Consider the following 21,983-nt stretch of genomic DNA (forward strand, 5'->3'; position numbering starts at 1 on the left):
TGAAATATATGCAACAAACACAGAATGTTAATTATAGTTAATTATAATTATTTCACAATAAAGGTAGGCTGAAGAATGTGGTTCAACATTGTACTTTGCAACTACCATTCCTAATACAGAGAAGGAGAAAATGTTGTCATATTACAAACACTTAAGACAGCTGGGAAAAAATAAAGCATACTTGCATTTCTGTAAAGAAATGTTTTTATTAATAGTGTAGCCATGTTAAATACCATCACCAGAAATGAATTTCTTTTACATTAGTTGTTGTCACATACAGGCCAGTTGTCCAGTAATCTAACATCAGCGTCCCTTTACTTCAAATCTATGTACAAGACAGCTGTGTTTTACTGGAATAGGTCCGTTGTCATGACTAAATCATAAACAGATTTGCAGACATAATGTGAAAAATATCTTTTAAAAAAAATTATATCGTCTCAAATAAATACTGCATAATGATAAGTATGTACAAATCTTTCATACCTTAACATCCTTCTCACTATAATTTCTGAAAGATCATTTTAAACAGGAATAATATGCACAAAATAATCAGATGCAGGTAAATTGAGTTGCTGTCACAGTAATGAGACAACTTTCAGAAAATAAATCTTAAATTTTGGAACATTGTTTTTCTTAAAAAATAGATAGATATTGTAGGTCCAGACTTGCAGTTGCTTACAGCAATTTTGAAAAACTGATGTTAGTAGCCAGCGGCCACTGCTAACTCCAATCCCAAAAGGTTAGTGTTATTTTTGTGACACTCTAGGTTTTTTTTTAATGGCTTAACATTCAAAACTTCCTCTACAATACTTTAGCCATGAGACAAAAGACCCAAGAATCACTCTCGGATTAAACAAAATTACACTACAAATATGAAATAAAAAAGGCATTTTTCAATTTCCTTTTAAATGGTAATCAAGCATACTCATTGACAATCGTTCATGTGCTCCATCTGCCTTCCTTCCATTTAAATTGCGGAAAGCTCTGCATCTTCGCCACCTCCATCCACAGAAATCTCACCTTCTACAGAGCACTTATAAAAAAAAGTAGCCAAATCAACGGTTTTCATTTTAGGTATGGGGTTGGGGGAGGGTCTCTCAGCATGATGCTAAAAATACAGGGTGTAAGAGTTCAATTTGGAATGTAAAAAAACGACAGATAGGTAACAAGTGGTTTCCAATGGCCAATTCTCAGCTTAGTCTAACATGTGGACATCAGTCCTCATTAAACTGCCCAATATATATGTGAAAATTGAACTTTACAGCAAAAGAGTTGGTCTTCTAGCAATCCTGTCTATGGAACTTTAGATTTTCAAGCCCACAAAACTGAACGTCTGATTGGATGATTTCTATACCTGGTTGGTAGAGGAGACTTGTGAAATAATTATTTGATCCTATACCAAATTATTTGATTTGTCCTCTGTCAATACTTCCTACTTAATTTCAGAGAAAAATGTCTTATTCATACAGTATGTACAAGTTGGATCCTGCTAGAAACTATTTTTTTTTCTGAACAATGAGCACACGATTCCTTTATTTGCTGTAGAATTCAATTTAAGATGAGAAAATGTAAATAAGTTCTATGTCATTCATGCACTGTACAATTAAAGGATGCTGCAAAAATTTTGTTTGTCAAATGCATGCTGAATTACTGCAGTGTGTGCCCAAGCCATGTTGCAAAAATTCTTTCAACATGCTTGCAAATCATATCATTTCTTTTTATTTGTTGTTAAAATGTATACTCTATCCAAGGAATCAAAATGCACAAACGCTCTGCAACCTTTAACCCGGATGAGGGGCTTCAGTGGCAAGAGACACAGAGGTCATACTCAGAGCATACGATAAACTACCCAAGTAAAAGGGACAGAGCAGCATGTGTCATCTGTGATTAATATCCGACTTTGAAGGTCTGTGTCATTAATTTAACCATGTCTGCAAGATGACACTTTTTAAGGTCATGTTGAAATCGTGTATTCAGACAAGTCCTTCCTTAAGAATTTCTTAGTCCGCAAAAGACAGACTCGTGAATGATTTTACTCTGAATATGGGAACATGGTGTAATTGTATTGTATTGTTGCATTCACTCCCCCATAAAACCATGCACTGGTGAAACATTTTTAAAAAATAATATAAATTGTTGAAAATGGCTGTTTTTTTTTGCAAGTTTCAGCCTTGAAAATAATTTTAAATGTTTTTTTTTATCTGTTTAGGTTTAGCTAAATTGGTGTCCATGCATTTTTTTTCAATTTCATACAGTATATCAGCAGAGAAACAATGATATTAGAGCATATAGCCCTCTCCCCTTGGGAATCACTGTGGAATCTTTCTGAAGCTTCCAAGTTGGTTTTGAATGACAGTACCACATCTTTATGTTTTGCATTTTAAAAAAATGTAAATCTCTTGTTCTGTACAGTTTTGCTCAGCTGACTCCTTTCTGCTTTGCCCCATCTGATGATGTGTGTAGTCATTACTGGACACTATTTCCAACCTTCCTCACAATGAGGCTTCCATGTTGGCTCACAGAGCTAACAACCAGCTGGCCTTCATAACATCAGTGGTCGTTGCTTATAGGAACCAATCAGGTGGGGTAGGAGAACCAGGCGATTCAAGAAGGATCGAGAACAAAAAGAGAATGGTTCATTTAAAAATTAGGGTGTTTGCTGTGTGAATTAATAGTTTCTTACTGATTTGATTTTAATCCATGGCTTCTGATTGGACAAAAAAAATTGTCATTTAATTCCAACAACCATATAATTTCTGCAAAACTCCACTCCTTCCCTAAGGACCTTCTCAGGGCACAATGTGTGCAGTCTCCTCTGAGAACACAGGAACGCTTTTAATCCCTAGGAACAGGCTCAGAAGACACAACATCAAGCATGCAGTGTAACCAGGGCTTGCGACCTGCGAGCTGAATGCTAGTTGCTATCGCAACACTTTCACAACTGCTATGAACGAGCATAAGAAGGTCCAGATGAACTCTCAAGTGATGATTGGGAAGCTCTTCTTGTCAGTGGGGCCAAAGTTGGATCAACTAGTGAGGAAGTGGGAAAGAGTTTGTACCAGCCGATCACCATGTTGGACAGGTCAAGCTCCTCCAGTAGGATCTGTGCAACGCCCATGAAAGATTTGTGGTCCATTCGCCCATAATCACCCCACACAATTATCTAAAAGAGAATAAAAGACATGTTAGATATCTCCTGCACAACCACAGTACAAGTATTACACTTTAAAAGTATTTCATTGGCTGTGAGATATGGAGAAAAATGTGAAAACTGCAAGCCATTCTTTTGTATATCTTTGCAATAAATGTGTTTACTGTATGTTTATGAATGCAGTTGTAACTCTTTCTAGAGTGGATGTGGAGAGGATGTTTCCTATAGTGGGAGAGCGATGGACAGCCTCAGAATACAAGGACGTTGCTTTAGGGTAGAGATGAAGAAAAAATTCTTTAGCTGGAGGGTGGTGAATCTGTGGAATTCATTGCCACAGACAGCTTTGGCAGCCAAGTCAATGGGTATATTTAAAGTGGAGGCTGAGTGTTCTTGATTAGTAAGAGTGTCAAAGGTTAAGAGGTGAAGGCTGGAGAATGGGGTTGAAAGGGAAAATAGCATAAAAGCATTCAGACATGGTGAAGAGGTTCAGTTGTGTTCAGACCAAATGTGAGAATGGGGAAGAAATGTGATCTAAGTGACTTTGACCATGGAATTATTGTTGGTGCCAGATGGGGAGGTTCAAGTATCTCAGAAACTGCTGACCTCCTGGAATTTTCACACATAACAGTCTCTGGAATTTACAGAGAATGATGTGGAAAAAAAAACACACCCAGGTAGCAGCAGTTCTCTGGGTGAAAATGCCTTGTTAATGAGAGGTCAGAGGAGAATGGCCAGACTGGTTAAAGTTGACAGGAAGACAACAGTGTCTAACATAATTTTGCAGTGATGTGCAGAAGAGCATCTCTAAATGCACAACACGTCGAATATTGAAGTGGATGGGCTACAGCAGCAGAAGACCACGAACATACTCACAGTAGCCAGTTTATTAGGTACCCCCTTACCTAATAAAGTGGTCATATATTGAAAATTCCCTTGCCTTTTTATTCCTTCCCAAGTTCATGACCTTACACTTCTCTGAATGAACTCCATTTGTCACTTTTCTTCCAAACTCACTAGACTATTTGTATTTGCCTGAAGCTGACAGCTCTCTTCTTCAATACTAACCACGTGATCACTTTTTTACTCATTCAGAACTCCTTTTCATGTCCCTACATTTAAATCTATATTATTGATATACATTACAAAAAGCCTGAAACACCCTTTCAGTCACCCTGATCCTCTGTAATCTCTCTAAATTTTCTGCAGCATTGTGCTTTCAGGCCTTGACATTAATTTCCTTCTTCATCTTACCTTATACTCTTTCGACCTTATCAACCACCTCTAGATTTGCCAGTCCCACGTTATTCTCATGGACCAGTAGAATCTCTTTCTTGAACTCTTTGCAACTCTGACTTGCAAACTTTCACTAATTTTCTGCTTCTATTTCTCACCCTGCTTTCCTCTGACTTGAACCCATGCTCCCTATCCTTCTGTCAACAATATAAACCATCCCCAGTTTCACTGGTAATTTGCCCCTCAAGTATGTTCATTGTGATCTTGTTGAAGTGCAATCCACCTGGCTGAACAGCTCTCAACATCCCTAAGCTCAGTCCCAATGCCTCAGGAATATGAAGACCCCTTCATACCATCTCTCTACTGCCATGTTCTCTTCCAATCTCTCCCATTTCCAGACTCACTGGTGCAAATCACCTGGAAGAATTTGTAGATTACTAGTCTGGAATCTTCCTACTTAATCTCTTGCCCAGTTTCTCAAGATTCTAGGATATTGTCCTTTTTACCTTCCAATTATTTTACATAGAAACATAGAAACATAGAAAATAGGTGCAGGAGTAGGCCATTTTGTTGGATTATGATCTTCGGCTGTTCTCCCCTCCAACGGCGCATAGCTCTACCAGGCAGGCAGCTCGCCATTTTCAAATCAGAATCAAGTTTAATATCACTGACCTAAGTCATGGAATTTGTTGCTTTGCAGTAGCATTATAGTGCAAAACATAAAAACATATAAATTACAATAAGATATATATAAAATTAAAAACATGGTGCAAAAAGAGAGCCAAAAGAATATAGTGATGTAATGTTCATCGGTTTGGTGCATAGGCCAGTCAGAAATCTGATGGCAGCGGAGAAGAAGCTGTTCCTAAAACATTGAGTGTTTGTCTTCAGGCTCCTGTACATTCTCTCTGATTGTAGCAATGGGGAGAGGGCATGTGCTGGGTGATGGGGGTACTTATGATAGATGCAGCCTTTTTGAGGCATTGCCTTTTATGTTCATTACCACTGAAAGGCTATCCAGCTCTATAACTAGAGATTCCTCTCTGACTTTTGCTCTTGTGATCTTTCACCTTCTTCATTCTGCAGCTGAGCTAACCAAAGAGCTTCAGTCTTAGCTTTGACCACATTGCCCAAGCCAACACTATCACTGTCAAAGATGGGCATCTTGTTGTAAATTGTGCTAATCCCCTGTGTCCATCTGACAATCACCCAGTCTATTTCTGCCTGCATTCTATGAAGCTGTAAGGTTCATTTCCTGAAATGTGCTGGCTTTAAAACAGTCCATCTCAAGAGCACAACACTGATACTCAAGCTTCAAAACTTGGGAGCTTCGGTTCATCCAGTAGACACTACATTCTGCACCTGAGTTTGCCCAGATCATGGGAAGTAGCAAAAGTGATGCATTCCAAAAGTCTGAAGTGCCCTTCCATGACTTCCCTTAATTGATTAATTCACTTACCAGTAACAACAAAACCAATCAAATATTCTTGTCCATTAATTTACTTATTCTGATTGATTGCATCCAATTTTAATCACTACACTCTTATTACAATTTAAGCAGCACCCATTTTGTAATCACCTTTTGCAGTCCCATAACAGAGTATGCAAGTGAAATCTAAGAGCTACCTTGAGTTAAATTCTAACAGTAGCGTCAGGACTCTACAACTCATGTTGTCAGTATTCATTAATCTTTATTTGCACAATTTGTCTTCTTTTGCACTTTAGTTGTTCGTCAGCCTTTGGTTATGTATAGTTTTACATAAATCCTAGTGTATTTTTTTGTTTCCTTGTAAATGCCTACAAGAAAATGAATCTCAAGGTAGTTTATGGTAACATATAGGTACTTCGATAGTAAACTACAAAGAAGAGAAAATCTACAGATCTGGAGATGCCGAAGTCTTGGCCTGAAACATTGACCGTACTCTTTTCCATAGATGCTGCCTGTCCTGCTGAGTTCCTCTTGCATTTTGAGTGTGCTAGTTTGATAATAAATGTGTTTTTACTTTGACATTGTGCTGCTGACCCTTCAGAGTTTGAAAATTCAGCAGGAGGTGGTCTCTGATGTGAGGGTACTGCCTAAGCAACCTCAGTCTCCCACACCCACCGCCCCCCACCCATTTAAGTAAAGGTGGTTTGCAGATGAAAATCACTGGTTGGCTACATCCCACAACTTTGTGACAATGTCCTCTATCATTTTATCTATTAGTCACCAGGTCCTAGATGAAGGTAAGTAATGTGAAATCAGATATAGCTCCCACTCATGTACACTTCAATATGGCTTGGAAATTGAAATCTTTTTCTCTTATAGGGATTTATGGAAAATCATATGAACTTAGAATAGTTATGAGAAAATGCAGAGATCCATCACAGCCAGTTTTCATTTATTAAGACTTAAGCAGAGGCTGGACAGTATATTGGAATTACGGGCAGAAATTGGGAGAACTCTGTGACAAGTACAGAAGACTTGGCACATGCCAAGTGACATGCCAAATTGACTATGGCTGGAGCAGGAACTGTTATCCCAAGTTAAAAGTTTAATTAAGCATGCCTTATAAACAAAACAGTGCAATTGGATTAAAAGTGATTACCTGAAGAACTTTTCCTTGGGGGCTATCTTCAAACTGCAGCTGTTGCTGGTACAGAGGGTCTAGTGTTTTTCGTGCCACTTTTGTTTTCTTTTTGGCTATGCAGACACCATTTTCCAATAGATAAACTTTAACATACGGTGCTAGAGAAGAAAAGAATTGTAATTTAAGTACATGGTAGTATATGCACTAAGAGACTGTTCTGAATAAATGGAAACAATGCTATTAAATGGAAACTATCACAAGGCATTTCAGCAAGAGGAATTTCAGACAAAACTATAAAGAGCAAAACAAAAGCTGGTATGAGTCATATATTTCGACACAAATTTGCAGCTATAATGCTTTCAAGATATTAGTGTGCTTTTTCTACTGCATACTTCCTGTTGCTAAATATTTGTTAGAGTATTGCAACTTTCAAAGGATGCAGTCCGGGTGTTGGAATCATGCTGTTATAAATTCCTTTAAACAATCTATAACATATATTTGTGTTTTAATTTTTTTTGACATCATATATACAATATACAGAAAATGTTATCTTCCATGGTTGGGGAACCCTTCAATTCTGATGCTTATCCTCCATTGTTTGTTAGGCTTAACACTCAAAATCAAAGTTGACTGACAGACTGGTTGTAATAAGAAACACTGCCATCAAGTATGATCTTTTCCTCACCCTCGTCCAAACACACTCTCCTAGCAAAAGTCAATGCTTTACTAACTACAGCCTTGTAGACGTGGGCATGGTGCCCCGCTTGTTTCAAGGAATTCTGCAGATATTGTACTGAATTTGTGGTAGAATTGCAAGGGAACTACTACAGAAGATTAAAATGCTTGAGATCCACAGTTAATTGCTTGTTTGGATTTAGAACTCTCTCTCTATCTCTCTTTCCCTGTCCTCCACTCTTTCCCTCTCTTTCCCTATCCCTCTCTCTCTCTTTGCCTATCCCTCTCTCCCCGTCTTTCTCTCTCTCTCTTTCCCTATCCCCCCTCTCTTTTAGCCTATCCCCCTCTCTCTCCCTCTCCCTCTCTTTCCCCATCCCTCTCCCCCCTCTCTCTTTCCCCATCTCTCTCTCTCTCTTTCCCTACCCTCTCTCTCTCTCTTTCCCTATCCCTCTCCCTCTCCTTCTTTCTCTCTTTCCCTATACCTCTCCTTCTCTCTCTCTTTCCCTACCCCCTCCCTCTCCCCCTCTCTCTCGCTTTCCCCATCCCTCTCCCTCTCTCTCTCTCTTTCCCTATCCCTCTCCCTCTTACCCTCATGCTTTATCTTCATTTCCCTCATTCTGTTCTTGTAATTCTTAATAAATGATCATGCGCAAAAGGTTTTGTGCCTCATTCTTCGCTTCTGAATTACCTTGGATCAAAGACACCGAGATCAACAAAGGCAAACTTTGCTTTATTGGACAAGGACTAGAGTTCAAGAATTGGTAATTTATAGAATAGTTTATATAACTGTAGTTACACCTCATCTTGAGTATTACATTCTGTCATCCCATTACAGGAAGGATGTGGAGGCTTTGGAGATGGTGCAGGAATGAATAAATAGGGTACTGTCTGGATTACAGGGCATATTGTATGAGAAGAGTTTGGACAAACTTGATCTCTCTGGAGTGGCAAAGTCTGAGTGGAGATCTGACAGAGGTTTGTAAGATGTTGGGAGACAAATATTGACATCCTTTTCACAGGTTTGAAGTGTTTAATACCAGAGAGCATACATTTAAGTTGAAAGGGTAATTTCAAAGGAAATGTGTGCAGCAAGCTTTTTATTTACAAAGAATGGTGGGTGCCTGGCACGCACTGCTTGGAATGGTGGAGGAGGTAAATATAATAGAGGTATTCAAAAGGCTCTTAGATAGGCACATGAATGTGCAGAAAATGGAAGGATATGGACATTGTGCAGGCAGAAGGGATTAACGTAGTTTGGTATTTGAATTAATTCAACATAAGATTATGGGCAGAAGGGCCTTTTCTTGCGTGGGACTGTTATATATTCTACATTCTGTAAATTTAACTCTTGAGAGAGAGAACATCAGCTGATTTAATCCCTGCCTAGTGTAGAAGTTCCTGCCATTAAAGAGTCTAGAGATACCAAGAGGATAAGGAGATCATAGACAAGAACATTCGTTGAAATCAGTGAGAGTAGGAATGCGATGAGGTGGAGGATAAATGCGTGGCTGAGGGATTGGAGCAGGGGGCAGGGATTCAAGTTTTTGGATCATTGGGACCTCTTTTGGTGCAGGCGTGACCTGTACAAAAAGGATGGGTTACACTTGAATCCTATATGGTACCTATATGTACCACGACCTCTCAGAAAGCCGTTGGAGAAAAAAAAAAACGAAAATTTCAAAAATCTCTTTCTCGGCACTCCCACTCAGACTCTCAGACTCCTTCTTCGAATCAAACCCGAAGCAGGATGTCTGCCTTTTTAAATCTGCCGCGCTGCACTGCCCGACGTCACACGCCTGCGCAGTCCCGCCTCTCAGAAAGCCGTTGGAGAAAAAAAATAACGAAAATTTCAAAAACTTCAATCTACATGTAGACTGGGTGAACCAAATTGGTAAAGGTGCTGAGGAAGAGGATTTCTTGGAATGTATGCGGGATGGTTTTTTGAACCAACATGTCGAGGAACCAACTAGAGAGCAGGCTATTCTGGACTGGGTTTTGAGCAATGAGGAAGGGTTAATTAGCGATCTTGTCGTGAGAGGCCCCTTGGGTAAGAGTGACCATAATATGGTGGAATTCTTCATTAACATGGAGAGTGACATAGTTAATTCAGAAACAAAGGTTCTGAACTTAAAGAGGGGTAACTTTGAAGGTATGAGACATGAATTAGCTAAGATAGACTGGCAAATGACACTTAAAGGATTGACGGTGGATATGCAATGGCAAGCATTTAAAGGTTGCATGGATGAACTACAACAATTGCTCATCCCAGTTTGGCAAAAGAATAAATCAAGGAAGGTAGTGCACCCGTGGCTGACAAGAGAAATTAGGGATAGTATCAATTCCAAAGAAGTAGCATACAAATTAGCCAGAGAAAGTGGCTCACCTGAGGACTGGGAGAAATTCAGAGTTCAGCAGAGGAGGACAAAGGGCTTAATTAGGAAGGGGAAAAAAGATTATGAGAGAAAACTGGCAGAGAACATAAAAACGGACTGTAAAAGCTTTTATAGATATGTAAAAAGGAAAAGACTGATAAAGACTAATGTAGGTCCCCTGCAGGCAGAAACAGGTGAATTGATTATGGGGAGCAAGGACATGGCAGACCAATTGAATAATTACTTTGGTTCTGTCTTCACTAAGGAGGACATAAATAATCTTCCAGAAATAGTAAGGGACAGAGGGTCCAGTGAGATGGAGGAACTGAGTGAAATACATGTTAGTAGGGAAGTGGTGTTAGGTAAATTGAAGGGATTGAAGGCAGATAAATCCCCAGGGCCAGATGGTCTGCATCCCAGAGTGCTTAAGGAAGTAGCCCAAGAAATAGTGGATGCATTAGTGATAATTTTTCAAAACTCGTTAGATTCTGGACTAGTTCCTGAGGATTGGAGGGTGGCTAATGTAACCCCACTTTTTAAAAAAGGAGGGAGAGAGAAACCGGGGAATTATAGGCCGGTTAGCCTAACGTCGGTGGTGGGGAAACTGCTGGAGTCAGTTATCAAGGATGTGATAACAGCACATTTGGAAAGCGGTGAAATGATCGGACAAAGTCAGCATGGATTTGTGAAAGGAAAATCATGTCTGACGAATCTCATAGAATTTTTTGAGGATGTAACAAGTAGAGTGGATAGGGGAGAACCAGTGGATGTGGTATATTTGGATTTTCAAAAGGCTTTTGACAAGGTCCCACACAGGAGATTAGTGTGCAAACTTAAAGCACACGGTATTGGGGGTAAGGTATTGGTGTGGGTGGAGAATTGGTTAGCAGACAGGAAGCAAAGAGTGGGAATAAACGGGACCTTTTCAGAATGGCAGGCGGTGACTAGTGGGGTACCGCAAGGCTCAGTGCTGGGACCCCAGTTGTTTACAATATATATTAATGACTTGGATGAGGGAATTAAATGCAGCATCTCCAAGTTTGCGGATGACACGAAGCTGGGTGGCAGTGTTAGCAGTGAGGAGGATGCTAAGAGGATGCAGGGTGACTTGGATAGGTTGGGTGAGTGGGCAAACTCATGGCAGATGCAATTTAATGTGGATAAATGTGAAGTTATCCACTTTGGTGGCAAAAATAGGAAAACAGATTATTATCTGAATGGTGGCCGATTAGGAAAAGGGGAGGTGCAACGAGACCTGGGTGTCATTATACACCAGTCATTGAAAGTGGGCATGCAGGTACAGCAGGCGGTGAAAAAGGCGAATGGTATGCTGGCATTTATAGCGAGAGGATTCGAGTACAGGAGCAGGGAGGTACTACTGCAGTTGTACAAGGCCTTGGTGAGACCACACCTGGAGTATTGTGTGCAGTTTTGGTCCCCTAATCTGAGGAAAGACATCCTTGCCATAGAGGGAGTACAAAGAAGGTTCACCAGATTGATTCTTGGGATGGCAGGTCTTTCATATGAAGAAAGACTGGATGAACTGGGCTTGTACTCGTTGGAATTTAGAAGATTGAGGGGGGATCTGATTGAAACGTATAAGATCCTAAAGGGATTGGACAGGCTAGATGCGGGAAGATTGTTCCCGATGTTGGGGAGGTCCAGAACGAGGGGTCACAGTTTGAGGATAGAGGGGAAGCCTTTTAGGACCGAGATTAGGAAAAACTTCTTCACACAGAGAGTGGTGAATCTGTGGAATTCTCTGCCACAGCAAACTGTTGAGGCCAGTTCATTGGCTATGTTTAAGAGGGAGTTAGATATGGCCCTTGTGGCTACAGGGGTCAGGGGGTATGGAGGGAAGGCTGGGTTCTGAGTTGGATGATCAGCCATGATCATAATAAATGGCGGTGCAGGCTCGAAGGGCCGAATGGCCTACTCCTGCACCTATTTTCTATGTTTCTATGAAATGTGTGAGGAGCCAACTGTGCTGTTGGGCTCTGGTATTGGGCGGAGACTGGTAAAGAAGGTGTAAGGGTCTAGGGAGGAGTTGCTATGGAGACTACACTCATGTTATTGGGAATTGGGATGCACCAAGATGTATTGAAGAACATTGTTTTTACATACCATCCTTACAAATCATTTCAAAACATGGTACTTCAGGGTAGAACAACAGAAAAATGTGGCAAGAATGGGTGTGGCCAGATGGATGAATAGCAACATTGGAAAGAATACCATGGTTGATTGAGATTGGGTACTGGAGATCAGACAGATAGGAAAAGAGATCGGAGGGCATTACCAGGTGGGAGCCTTTACTGATGATGAAACGTTAAAGACTGAGTCTATGAGGAGGAAAATGGAAGAGTTGGACTCATCGGCAGCAGCACATATAGGGTCAAGACAAAAATTAATGCGGAATATTTTTCCTATATTTAAAACCTGTTCCTCATAGATACAGCATATGATGTTGAGAGACAAAGAATCCAAAAGTGTTCAAATTAAGACCCTAAGACATAGGAGCAAAATTACACCATTCAGCCCATCAAGTCTGAATATATCACTCAGATTTGATAAAGTGTTATTGATGTGCGCCTATAAATTTTGTTATCCTGATAGGACTTCTAGATTCTGCTTTCCAAAACTCACTATATGACACCATTTTACTAGTGAACAACATATATTTCCCTGACAGACTTTCATTGCACATTAGTCAGAATTTTCCACACAATCCTCCCATTAAAATTGCTTGTGTAATGATGTTTTTAAAAGTAAATAGGCAGTGAAGTGCAAAGGGACAAAGGCATAAACAAAGTGACTCTGCTCCAGTTTCCATGAGAGAAATATGACTGCTTTTGACTTGTGGTCACTGCTGTCAAAATGACTTTGGATATTTGTGTCAGCGCAGAGGGGCACAAATGGGAATGAATCACATACTATATGCAGCTGTGAATGTGACATCACAAGTTCAGCCACATGAGTTCCCACTCAAGCCTCTGCCCAAATTAACTATGATGCTGTGTTCCAGCATTTTAATAAATTATACAGTCAATAGAAGCTGTTCCCCGAAGACTTATTTGTGGATATTTAATGACAATCTTTACCGATTATGAACAGACGCCTTTTCTGCTTGCAGTTTAATGTTCGAGGCAGTTATGTTCTCCTTTTGTTTTTTACCGTAATTGTTTACTTTTACCTTGTTTTCACCCAATTTTTAACAGATTATTTAATGAGAAGGAATATTTGTGTTATATAGCTTGCTGGAAAATTCAACCAAACTGGGAAAAGAACCATTGAGCTAACATTGCTATGTGACACAGTTTCTAGGTTGCAGTCTTTTGAAGCTCGGTCAGATTTTGACTGTACTTGCAACTTGCATCACAACTTGTACATAGGAGATAGGAACAGACTTGGTTACCAGGTAAAGCTTTGGAGCCAGGTTTCCCCATCAAGCCTCGGGCTCGGATAACCTCTACTTCTAATTGCCCTTTCTTATCCATCATACCGATCTGGATGTCACCTGCATAAAGAGAAGATACACTTTATTTAAAGAGCTGGATTTTTAGTATTGAGATGAATTTCAAAGATTGCTCCTGATGTACAGAGTTGTTTGATGGAACCACCGGTACAGGAGGAAATTTCCACTGTTTGCATTGACCCTAATTTTTCTGGTTGATGATCATACCACATGAAAACGGAGTCTTCATTCACATTGTTTATGCAGGAGAACTCTCTCTCTCTCTATGGGCAACCAGCAGATTTCAGAATGCACTTAGTATAATACTGGAAAAATAATCAACAAAGCATGCTAGCTGATTTGTTGCTTCTTCTAGGACCTTGCAATCTTCTTGCTGTGTTATACACATGGAGATTCCCTGGGGTTGATATCAAAATCCATTGTTTAGGCCTTGAGGAACAAAGGGACCAAAGCTACAATTTTCCTGTTTTAGCTGTACTGCCACAGAGAGGAGTTCAATTTGAGAAATTGATTTCTTACTGAAGAGAGTGGGTGTATAAAAAAATACAATTTGCCACAGGTAGCTCTCAGAAACATTGTGGTTTGTTACCAAACATCATTAAAGTGGGTGGAGCAGGCTGCCTATTATTGTCAGTCAACAAATTCTGAATGGAACAGGGACAACTCAGGAAAGGGTTAAATAACAGTCCTTCCAGGTAAGGCAACATTTCATCTACAAGTCTATTGGGATCATCTACTGTATCCGGTCTTCCTGGTGCAGCATCCTCTATGTCGATGGGACCCTACACAGATTAGGGGATCAATTTGTTGAGAGCCTTTGCTCTATCTGCAACAGGCAGGATTTTCCAATGGCCAACTATTTTAATTTCACTCCCCATTCCCATTCCAAAATGTGGGTCCATGGTCTCCTCTCCTGCCATGATGAGGCCATTCTCAGGTTGGAAGAGCAACACCTTATAGTCCACTTGGGTAGCCTCTAATCTGACAGCATGAACATCGATTTCTCCAATTTCTGGTAATATCTACCCCCTTCCCCTTCTCTCCTTTTCCATTCCCTGTTCTGGCTCTCCTCTTACTCCTTCTCTTCCCCTCACCTGCCTATCACCTCCCTCAGGTGCCCTTCCTCCTTCTTATTCTCCCATGGTCCACTCTCCTCTCCTGTCAGATCCCTCCTTCTTCCACACTTTACCTTTTCCACCTATCACATCCCAGCTTCTCACTTCATTCCCCCCTCCCACACCCACCCGCATTCCCCCTTACCTGGCTTTACCTATCACCTGCCAGCTTGTCCTCTTTCCCCTTCCCCCACCTTCTTATTTTGGCTTCCTCCCCCTTCCTTTTCTGTCCTGATGAAGGGTCTCAGCCCAAAACACTGAAGCTATATTCCTCTTTCTGGATTCTGCCTGACCTGCTGAGCACCCCCAGCATTTTCTGTGTGTTACTGAGAAAAGGGGACGGGAGAGTACAAAATAGAACCATAGAACATTACAGCACAGAAACAGGCCTTTTGGCCCTTCTTGGCTGTGCCAAACCACTTTTCTGCCCAGTCCCACTGACCTGTACCTGGACCATATCCCTCCATACACCTCTCATCCATGTACCTGTCCAAGTTTTTCTTAAATGTTAAAAGTGAGCCTGCATTTACCACTTCATCTGGCAGCTCATTCCACACTCCCACCACTCTCTGTGTGAAGAAGCCCCCCCGCCAATGTTCCCTTTAAACTTTTCCCCCTTCACCCTTAACCCATGTCCTCTGGTTTTTTTCTCCCCTAGCCTCAGTGGAAAAAGCCTGCTTGCATTCACTCTATTTATACCCATCATAATTTTATATACCTTTATCAAATCTCCCCTCATTCTTCTACGCTCCAGGGAATAAAGTCCTACCTATTCAACCTTTCTCTGCAACTCAGTTTCTCAAGTCCCGGCAACATCCTTGTAAACCTTCTCTGAACTCTTTCAACCTTATTAATATCCTTCCTGTAATTTGGTGACCAAAATTCCACACAATACTCCAGATTTGGCCTCACCAATGCAATAAGTAGCCCAATTATCTAAAAGAGTCACACAATCTGTCCCATTCCATTCCCGGCATCCCGACACTGATGGCGAGATTTACATTCGTATATTTGCAGTCAACAGCAGTCACTGCACTTTTGTCCATATTCCTAAAGAAGCTGGAATTCATCAAGATATATGATTTTTGAGGAAGATTTTGAGACGTCAGGAATTTCAGTTTAATATGCCAAAGCAATTTATTTATATCTGCAGTCATTTTAAGATATGTTTTAAAATTTGGATCATGGGCATGACAGACTTACATTAAGCATTGCTCCTGTTCCGTTTACTACTGTGCCATAAGGTACGTCTGACCAGATTGTAAAGACTTGGACAGCAGCAAACTATTTTACAACTGCTTTGTTCTGCCCATCTCCACATCCCTAACAGTGCATCAATATCTATTTTTAAAATACACATTGTGCGCATTTATTTCCCTTGCTATTTCGCTGAATTGCAACTGATAGTTATTGAAATAAACACTTCTTGAATAATCACAACAGCCCAGTGACGCACAGTCTCCACAGATTTCCAGCACCCTGCTAGCATTTCCTCCTGGGTCGTATTCATAGGCCTTTTGGATTCAGAGTCAATGTCATTCTCCTGTATTATGATTGAATGAAATACAACAAAGATAATACAAATAAAAACAAGTTAAAATTATAAACACGAGAAAGTTAAAATTATGATGCATATTATTAGTAGCAAACTAAATTGGAATACCTCTCTCTGCTTTCAAAACAAAGTAGAAAAGAACAGAATCTGCAACAGCTCATTAGATGTGTTTGTTATAGATGCCTGACGTGATTGTAATCTGATTGAAATAGTGCTTGTGAGTTAGGCTGAAAATGCACACTGGTGCCTCAAAATGCCCCAAGATGCCCTGTGAAACCTTTCATTATTTATATCAATCATTTATTTGCCAGAGTTAACATGGATTAATTGGGAGATGAGATTTAGCCTAAGTTTACCAGTCGTTAGAAATTTGAATGATCTCTCCTCATCTGGACTTTTAGGATAGAGACCTGGCTCACTTTTCAGTTCCATCGAACAAACATAATGTTATCTGCGTATTTTAAAGCTGCCATGGCAGATTGTTTTACAATAGAAAATGAGACAGAAGTAATCTCTTACTTGATTTTTTTTTAAAGTCTCCTTGTAAATGTGTTAATTTATTTATTTATTGAGATACAGTGCAGAATAAGCCTTGATAAATCCTGGATTTATCGATTTTCTCACTTGCAAACCCCAGTTAGTATGGATTGGCAATAACATCTTCTCCACAGCCACCATCAGCACAGGTACATCACAAGGTTGTGTACTACTACTACCCTGCTCTACTCGCTTCATACTTCATAGCTAACTACAACTTCAATGTATACAACTACCCTGCTCTACTCGCTTCATACTTCATAGCTAACTACAACTTCAATGTATACAACTACCCTGCTCTACTCACATCATACTTCATAGCTAACTACAACTTCAATGTGTACTACTACCTTGCTCTACTCACATCATACTTCAATGCCATACTTAAATTTGTTGATGACACACTGTTGTTGTCTGAGTCAAAGGTGGTGATGAATCAGCATATAGGAGGGAGGTTGGAAATCTGGTTGAATGGTGTCAAAACCACTCTCTCATTGTCAGAAAAACCAAAGAGCTGCAAATTGATGACAGGAATAATAAACCAAAGATCCATAAGCCAGTCCTCATCTGGGGATCAAAGGTGGAGAGTGTTGGTAACTTTAAATTTCTTGGCGTTATCATATAAGAGAATCTGTCCTGGGACCAGCTCATAAATGCCATCACAGAGAAGGCAGCACCTCTACTTCCTTAGAAATTTGTGCAGATTCAACATGTCATCGAAACAACTGACAAACTTCTATAGATGCACAGTGGAGAGCATCCTGACTAGTCGCATAATGGCCTGGTATGAAAACACCAGTGGCCAAGAATAGAAAAGCCTTCAAAAAGTGGTGAATACAGTCTAGTCCATCACAGGCAATGCCCTCACCACTACTGAGCACATCTACAAAGATAGCAGCATCCATCATCAAGTACCTCCACCAAATAGGACATGCTCTTCTCACTGCTGCCATCAGGAAAAGGGTATAGGAGCCTTAGGGCCCACACCAGCAGGTTCAGGATCAGTTATTACCTTTCAACCATCAGGCTCCTGAACCACTGTGGATAACCTTATTCCCCTCAACTCTGAACTGATTCCACCAATGGACTTAAATTCAAGGACTCTACCACTCACATTCTCAGCATTATTTATTTATTTACTTAAAAAAAAAAAAAATTTATTGCACATTTTGTCTTCTTTTGCATATTAGCTGTTTGCCAGACTTTGTGCGTGGTCTTTCATTGATCTATTGCATTTCTCTGTTCTACTGTGAATGCCTGCAAGAAAATGAATCTCAGTGTAGGGTATGGTGACATGTGCTTACTTAGTTAATAAATTTTATTTGAGCTTTGACCTTTAATAGATCTTAGTGTTTCCCAATTACAAGTGTTAGATTAACTAGCATACAGCTTTTTACTTCCTGTCTCTTCTTTTCGAACGACAGTGTTATTTTGCAGTTTTACAATTCATTGGAGCCTTTCCAGAATCTAGGAAAGTTTGGAATGATCACAAGCAGTGAATAAGCTAACCGTACGGCCACTTTTCATATAGTACCCCAATGATTCAATGCTCTTCACAACCTGTAATTCAACTTATCAATATTCAACTAATCTTTTTGGATGAAAATGTCCTGCTTTGATGCAAAATATGAGAGCTGCTCACCCATGGATGGTGTGGCAAGGGTCTGACGTCCAACCATCTGCGCTGGACCAAGGCCATCCAGAAAATCACTGAACTGACTGTCCGATGCCAATCGAACACCAGGAAAGATAAGGCTGTGGGGAATATAAGTTAAGAAATTTACTGTTATGTTCACTAATCTTGAAGTCATGAGTTTGTGCCAATTATTATTTCTTAACCTCCACCTTGAAATGCATCCAGAAATTTTTATTTCTTGATATTTACAGGTTCAGAGAGTTGTAAACTCAGCACACTCCATCATCAGCGCTAGGTTCCCCACCACTGAGGACATCCTCAAAAGGCTGCCATCAAGGAGGAGATACAGGAGCCTGAAGATGCACAGTCAGTGTTTTAGGAACAGCTTCTTTCCTTCCACCATCATATTTCTGAATGGTCCATGAACTCATGAGCACTACCTCACTATTTGCTCTCATTTTGCACTACTTATATATTTCTATATATTTCTTATTGTAAATTTTAGGTATTGCAATGTTCTGCTGCCACAAAACAACAAATTTCATGACATTTGTCAGTGATAATAAACTTGATTCTGATTCGTTATGCAATGAGATGCACTACATAGATGCAGTTCAAGAAGGCAGCTCACCATAACTTTCTCAAGGACTTTCCAGCAATGCTCTGTTCTTGTGTACAAATAAGAAAAAAAAATTTTTCAAGGGCTTCGTCATATCTCGTATTTGTGACATTTCAATCATTAAGTACCATTGGATGTCATTTTCAGTTTGGTAATGCGTAAATTCAGCAATATGTGAACAAAGAATAATTTAATTAACTTTCAAGTGAAAGTATCATTGATCTCTGACAAATCCTAGACCTAGATTAACAGTTCGATGTATATCTGATAGGTTAATTTTGTTTTTGACCAGATTGAAATATTGCTGCTCTCTCATGGCCATTAGTCATCTGAGGCCAAGAAGGCACAATTCTAAAAATATCATTCAAATTTGTTAGTCAGGAGCCCTACAAGCCAAAATGACCAGCATACTGACATCCCCATTTAGCTTTAGTCGAATTGTGTGTGTATGTGTGTGTATAAGAGTGAGAGAGTGCAAGATGAGAGAGAGAGAGAGTGAGAGAGAGAGAAAGAGAGAGAGACAGAGAGAATATGAATATGAATTCTGGTCTGAATATTCTCACTGTCTATGCTTATGAAAAATATTCACACATGCATGAGCCAGCATCTAAATGTGAAAAATATACAATAAAAAATAATTTGAAAGAGTGTGTACAGAGTTTAATATGTTGTGATGGACAATTTTACTGTATCTATCAAATTCTCTATGCTGTTATTATGTCTGGGAAATTACCATGAACCATGTCAGTAAATTAATTCAAATGTAAACCTGTTTTTAAAAGCTATTCGTGCATTGGCTAAATATTCTGGCCTGAAAATTCAACCCTTTAATGCAGTTTCTCAGAGCAATTTGCTATGAAGCATCTTGCAGCTGAAATGTTGACTGTTTCTCTTCCACCGGTGCTGCTTGATCTGCTGAATGTTTTGGACATTTTCTGTTTTTCTTTCAGATAATTCACATCTAGAGAATTGATATTGATTAGGTGTTTTTATTTCAGATTTCCATCATCTGCAGTTTTCTAAAGATGAGTCAGTAACTAATTATGTATTTCATGTCATTCATCATTTGCCAGTGAGTGAAGAAGGCCACATGAATGAGTCTTGTGCATTTATGATGTAGCTTTCTTTGTTTTGGAGATGATTGCTGTGGGAATTCTTGGTGGCACTTGTTAGTGTTGTTCTGCTTTGGGGCTCTGTGTGCCAATATACGCAGTTGCCAACCTTAACGAAGAAAATTGCTGAGAAATACCACCAGCATTCCCAGATCCATCATTGGGAGGAACCAGGAATTTGAAACGTTTCAAAGGAATTTTAAAAATACACAGTATTATCTTCATTTAATTGTTTGCCCAAAATACCTTTGCCCTGTTGAATAAACAATTATTTGGACTTAAAAAATTCAGAAAGATTGCTTCTCCTCTCTCTAAACTCTTTCCTTCCAACATACCCGGGATCCCAATTTGAATCTGAAACTGCAGAAGTTTCCAATCATTCTAGATGTGTTGTAAAAACTCTGACAATTATGGGGATCACCATGACTATGAGATTCTACCTCCCACTAAATGGCTAAAGACCATTCTTTCCAATTGTAAGAAATCAGGTGTTTCAGTGATCTGTGAGCCACTCTCTCAATATGTCCTACATCTGACCAGTACCTCAACCTAACACTGTAGCTCAGAAAATTACATCTTCTTCTGCCACTTTCTCACACAAGTAACGCAGAGACCCTTTCCAATGATGTACAGTATTCCTGGAAACAGCCACATACCAAATAATGGCATAGATCATGCTCTGTGCTTTTCCTTCATGCCAGCATGAACTGGAGCATATGGGTGCAATCTATGATCTTTGCTGAACAGTCCCAAAAAAAGTAGGAGTCCAGCGTGCTCAAATTGGCGTTGAAATCATTATTAGCACCTTAAACACAGCATCAGTTTTTAATGGTTCTAACAATGTAAACCTCCTTACTCTTATTCCACCACTAATTCCGGCTATTTTTGACATTACATATTGGAGCTGCATACTGCAGTGTCTGGGCTCTGGATTATCCCAGTTATCCTACACTTCACAAGGCAGATCATTTTCATGGAGTGTCAGACACACCGAAGTTGTATAGGCTCCTCTCATTTATCCTCAGCTCCTTGGCATGAGGAGGATTAAGGTAAGTTCTAAGGTGCTTTCCAGTGATCAGCATGGCAAACTCATAGCAGCTGCAAGCTCGGTTTGCAGAGGCCTAACTCCTGTTTTATGTTTCAGCCTGTATGCAAACCAGCTTTTAATGTACCTTTATGTTTTCTAAGGGATACCATTTGGTGTTATGGCTTTACACAGCACATGTCTCGTGTAACAAAAGAAGATGAAATCCAATTTGTAGACAGGTATTTTTTCTTTTATGGCCCACTCTCCTCTCCTATCAGATTCATTCTTCTCCAGCCCTTGACGTTTCCCACCCACCTGGATTCACCAATCACCTCCCAGCCGGCCTCTTTCCTCTCCCCCTCACCACCTTTTAATTCAGGCATCTCCCCTCCTTCCCTCTCAGTCCTGATGGAGGGTCTCGGCCTGAAAGGTTGACTGGTTACTCTTTTCCATGGATGCTGCCTGTCCTGCTGAGTTCCTCCAGTGTTTTGTGTGTGTAACATAGAACATTTGGTACTCGACACTTCAGAAACACCTCAGATCTTAAATTAATCCTCCTCATGCCATGGAGCAGAGGATGAATGAGAGAGAGGAGGCAGTACAACTCCTGTGAGTCTAACACTATGAAAATGATCTGCCTGATCAAGACCATGTTGTGAAGTGTGGGATAATGGGGATGATCAGAAGTCCAGAGAAGGGAGCATGGGGCTCTAATGCATATTGTATAAAATTCAGCCAAGAGTGATTGCATTGAGATTTGTGAGATAATTAATGTGATTTTCCAGTTGACAATCAGTTCTAATTAAACTGACTATGGAAGATGAAGGGTCACAGTTTAAAGTACTTTTGATGAGACATCAGAACATAAGAATTTACAATTAAGACAAGGAATAGGTCATCAGGACCTCC

General features: G+C 40.0%; 1 protein-coding gene across 3 annotated transcripts in view; it reads right to left on the reverse strand.

Annotated features, from left to right (window-relative positions):
• Positions 1–224: 224 nt before the first annotated feature.
• rims2a (regulating synaptic membrane exocytosis 2a) overlaps positions 225–21,983 on the reverse strand; it is a 1,139,701-nt gene continuing 1,117,942 nt past the window's right edge. For all 3 annotated transcript variants that reach the window (XM_063054936.1, XM_063054922.1, XM_063054926.1), the window contains 4 exons: positions 18,323–18,435; positions 13,414–13,515; positions 6,973–7,112; positions 225–3,163 (listed from right to left, as the gene is read on the reverse strand). In XM_063054936.1, the coding sequence (XP_062911006.1) occupies positions 2,945–3,163; positions 6,973–7,112; positions 13,414–13,515; positions 18,323–18,435 (574 nt within the window). In that variant the 3' untranslated portion in view covers positions 225–2,944. The remainder of the gene's footprint in view (positions 3,164–6,972; positions 7,113–13,413; positions 13,516–18,322; positions 18,436–21,983) is intronic.

This window comes from Mobula hypostoma, chromosome 1 (assembly GCF_963921235.1).
Source record: "Mobula hypostoma chromosome 1, sMobHyp1.1, whole genome shotgun sequence".
In the NCBI taxonomy this organism is placed as follows: domain Eukaryota; kingdom Metazoa; phylum Chordata; class Chondrichthyes; order Myliobatiformes; family Myliobatidae; genus Mobula; species Mobula hypostoma.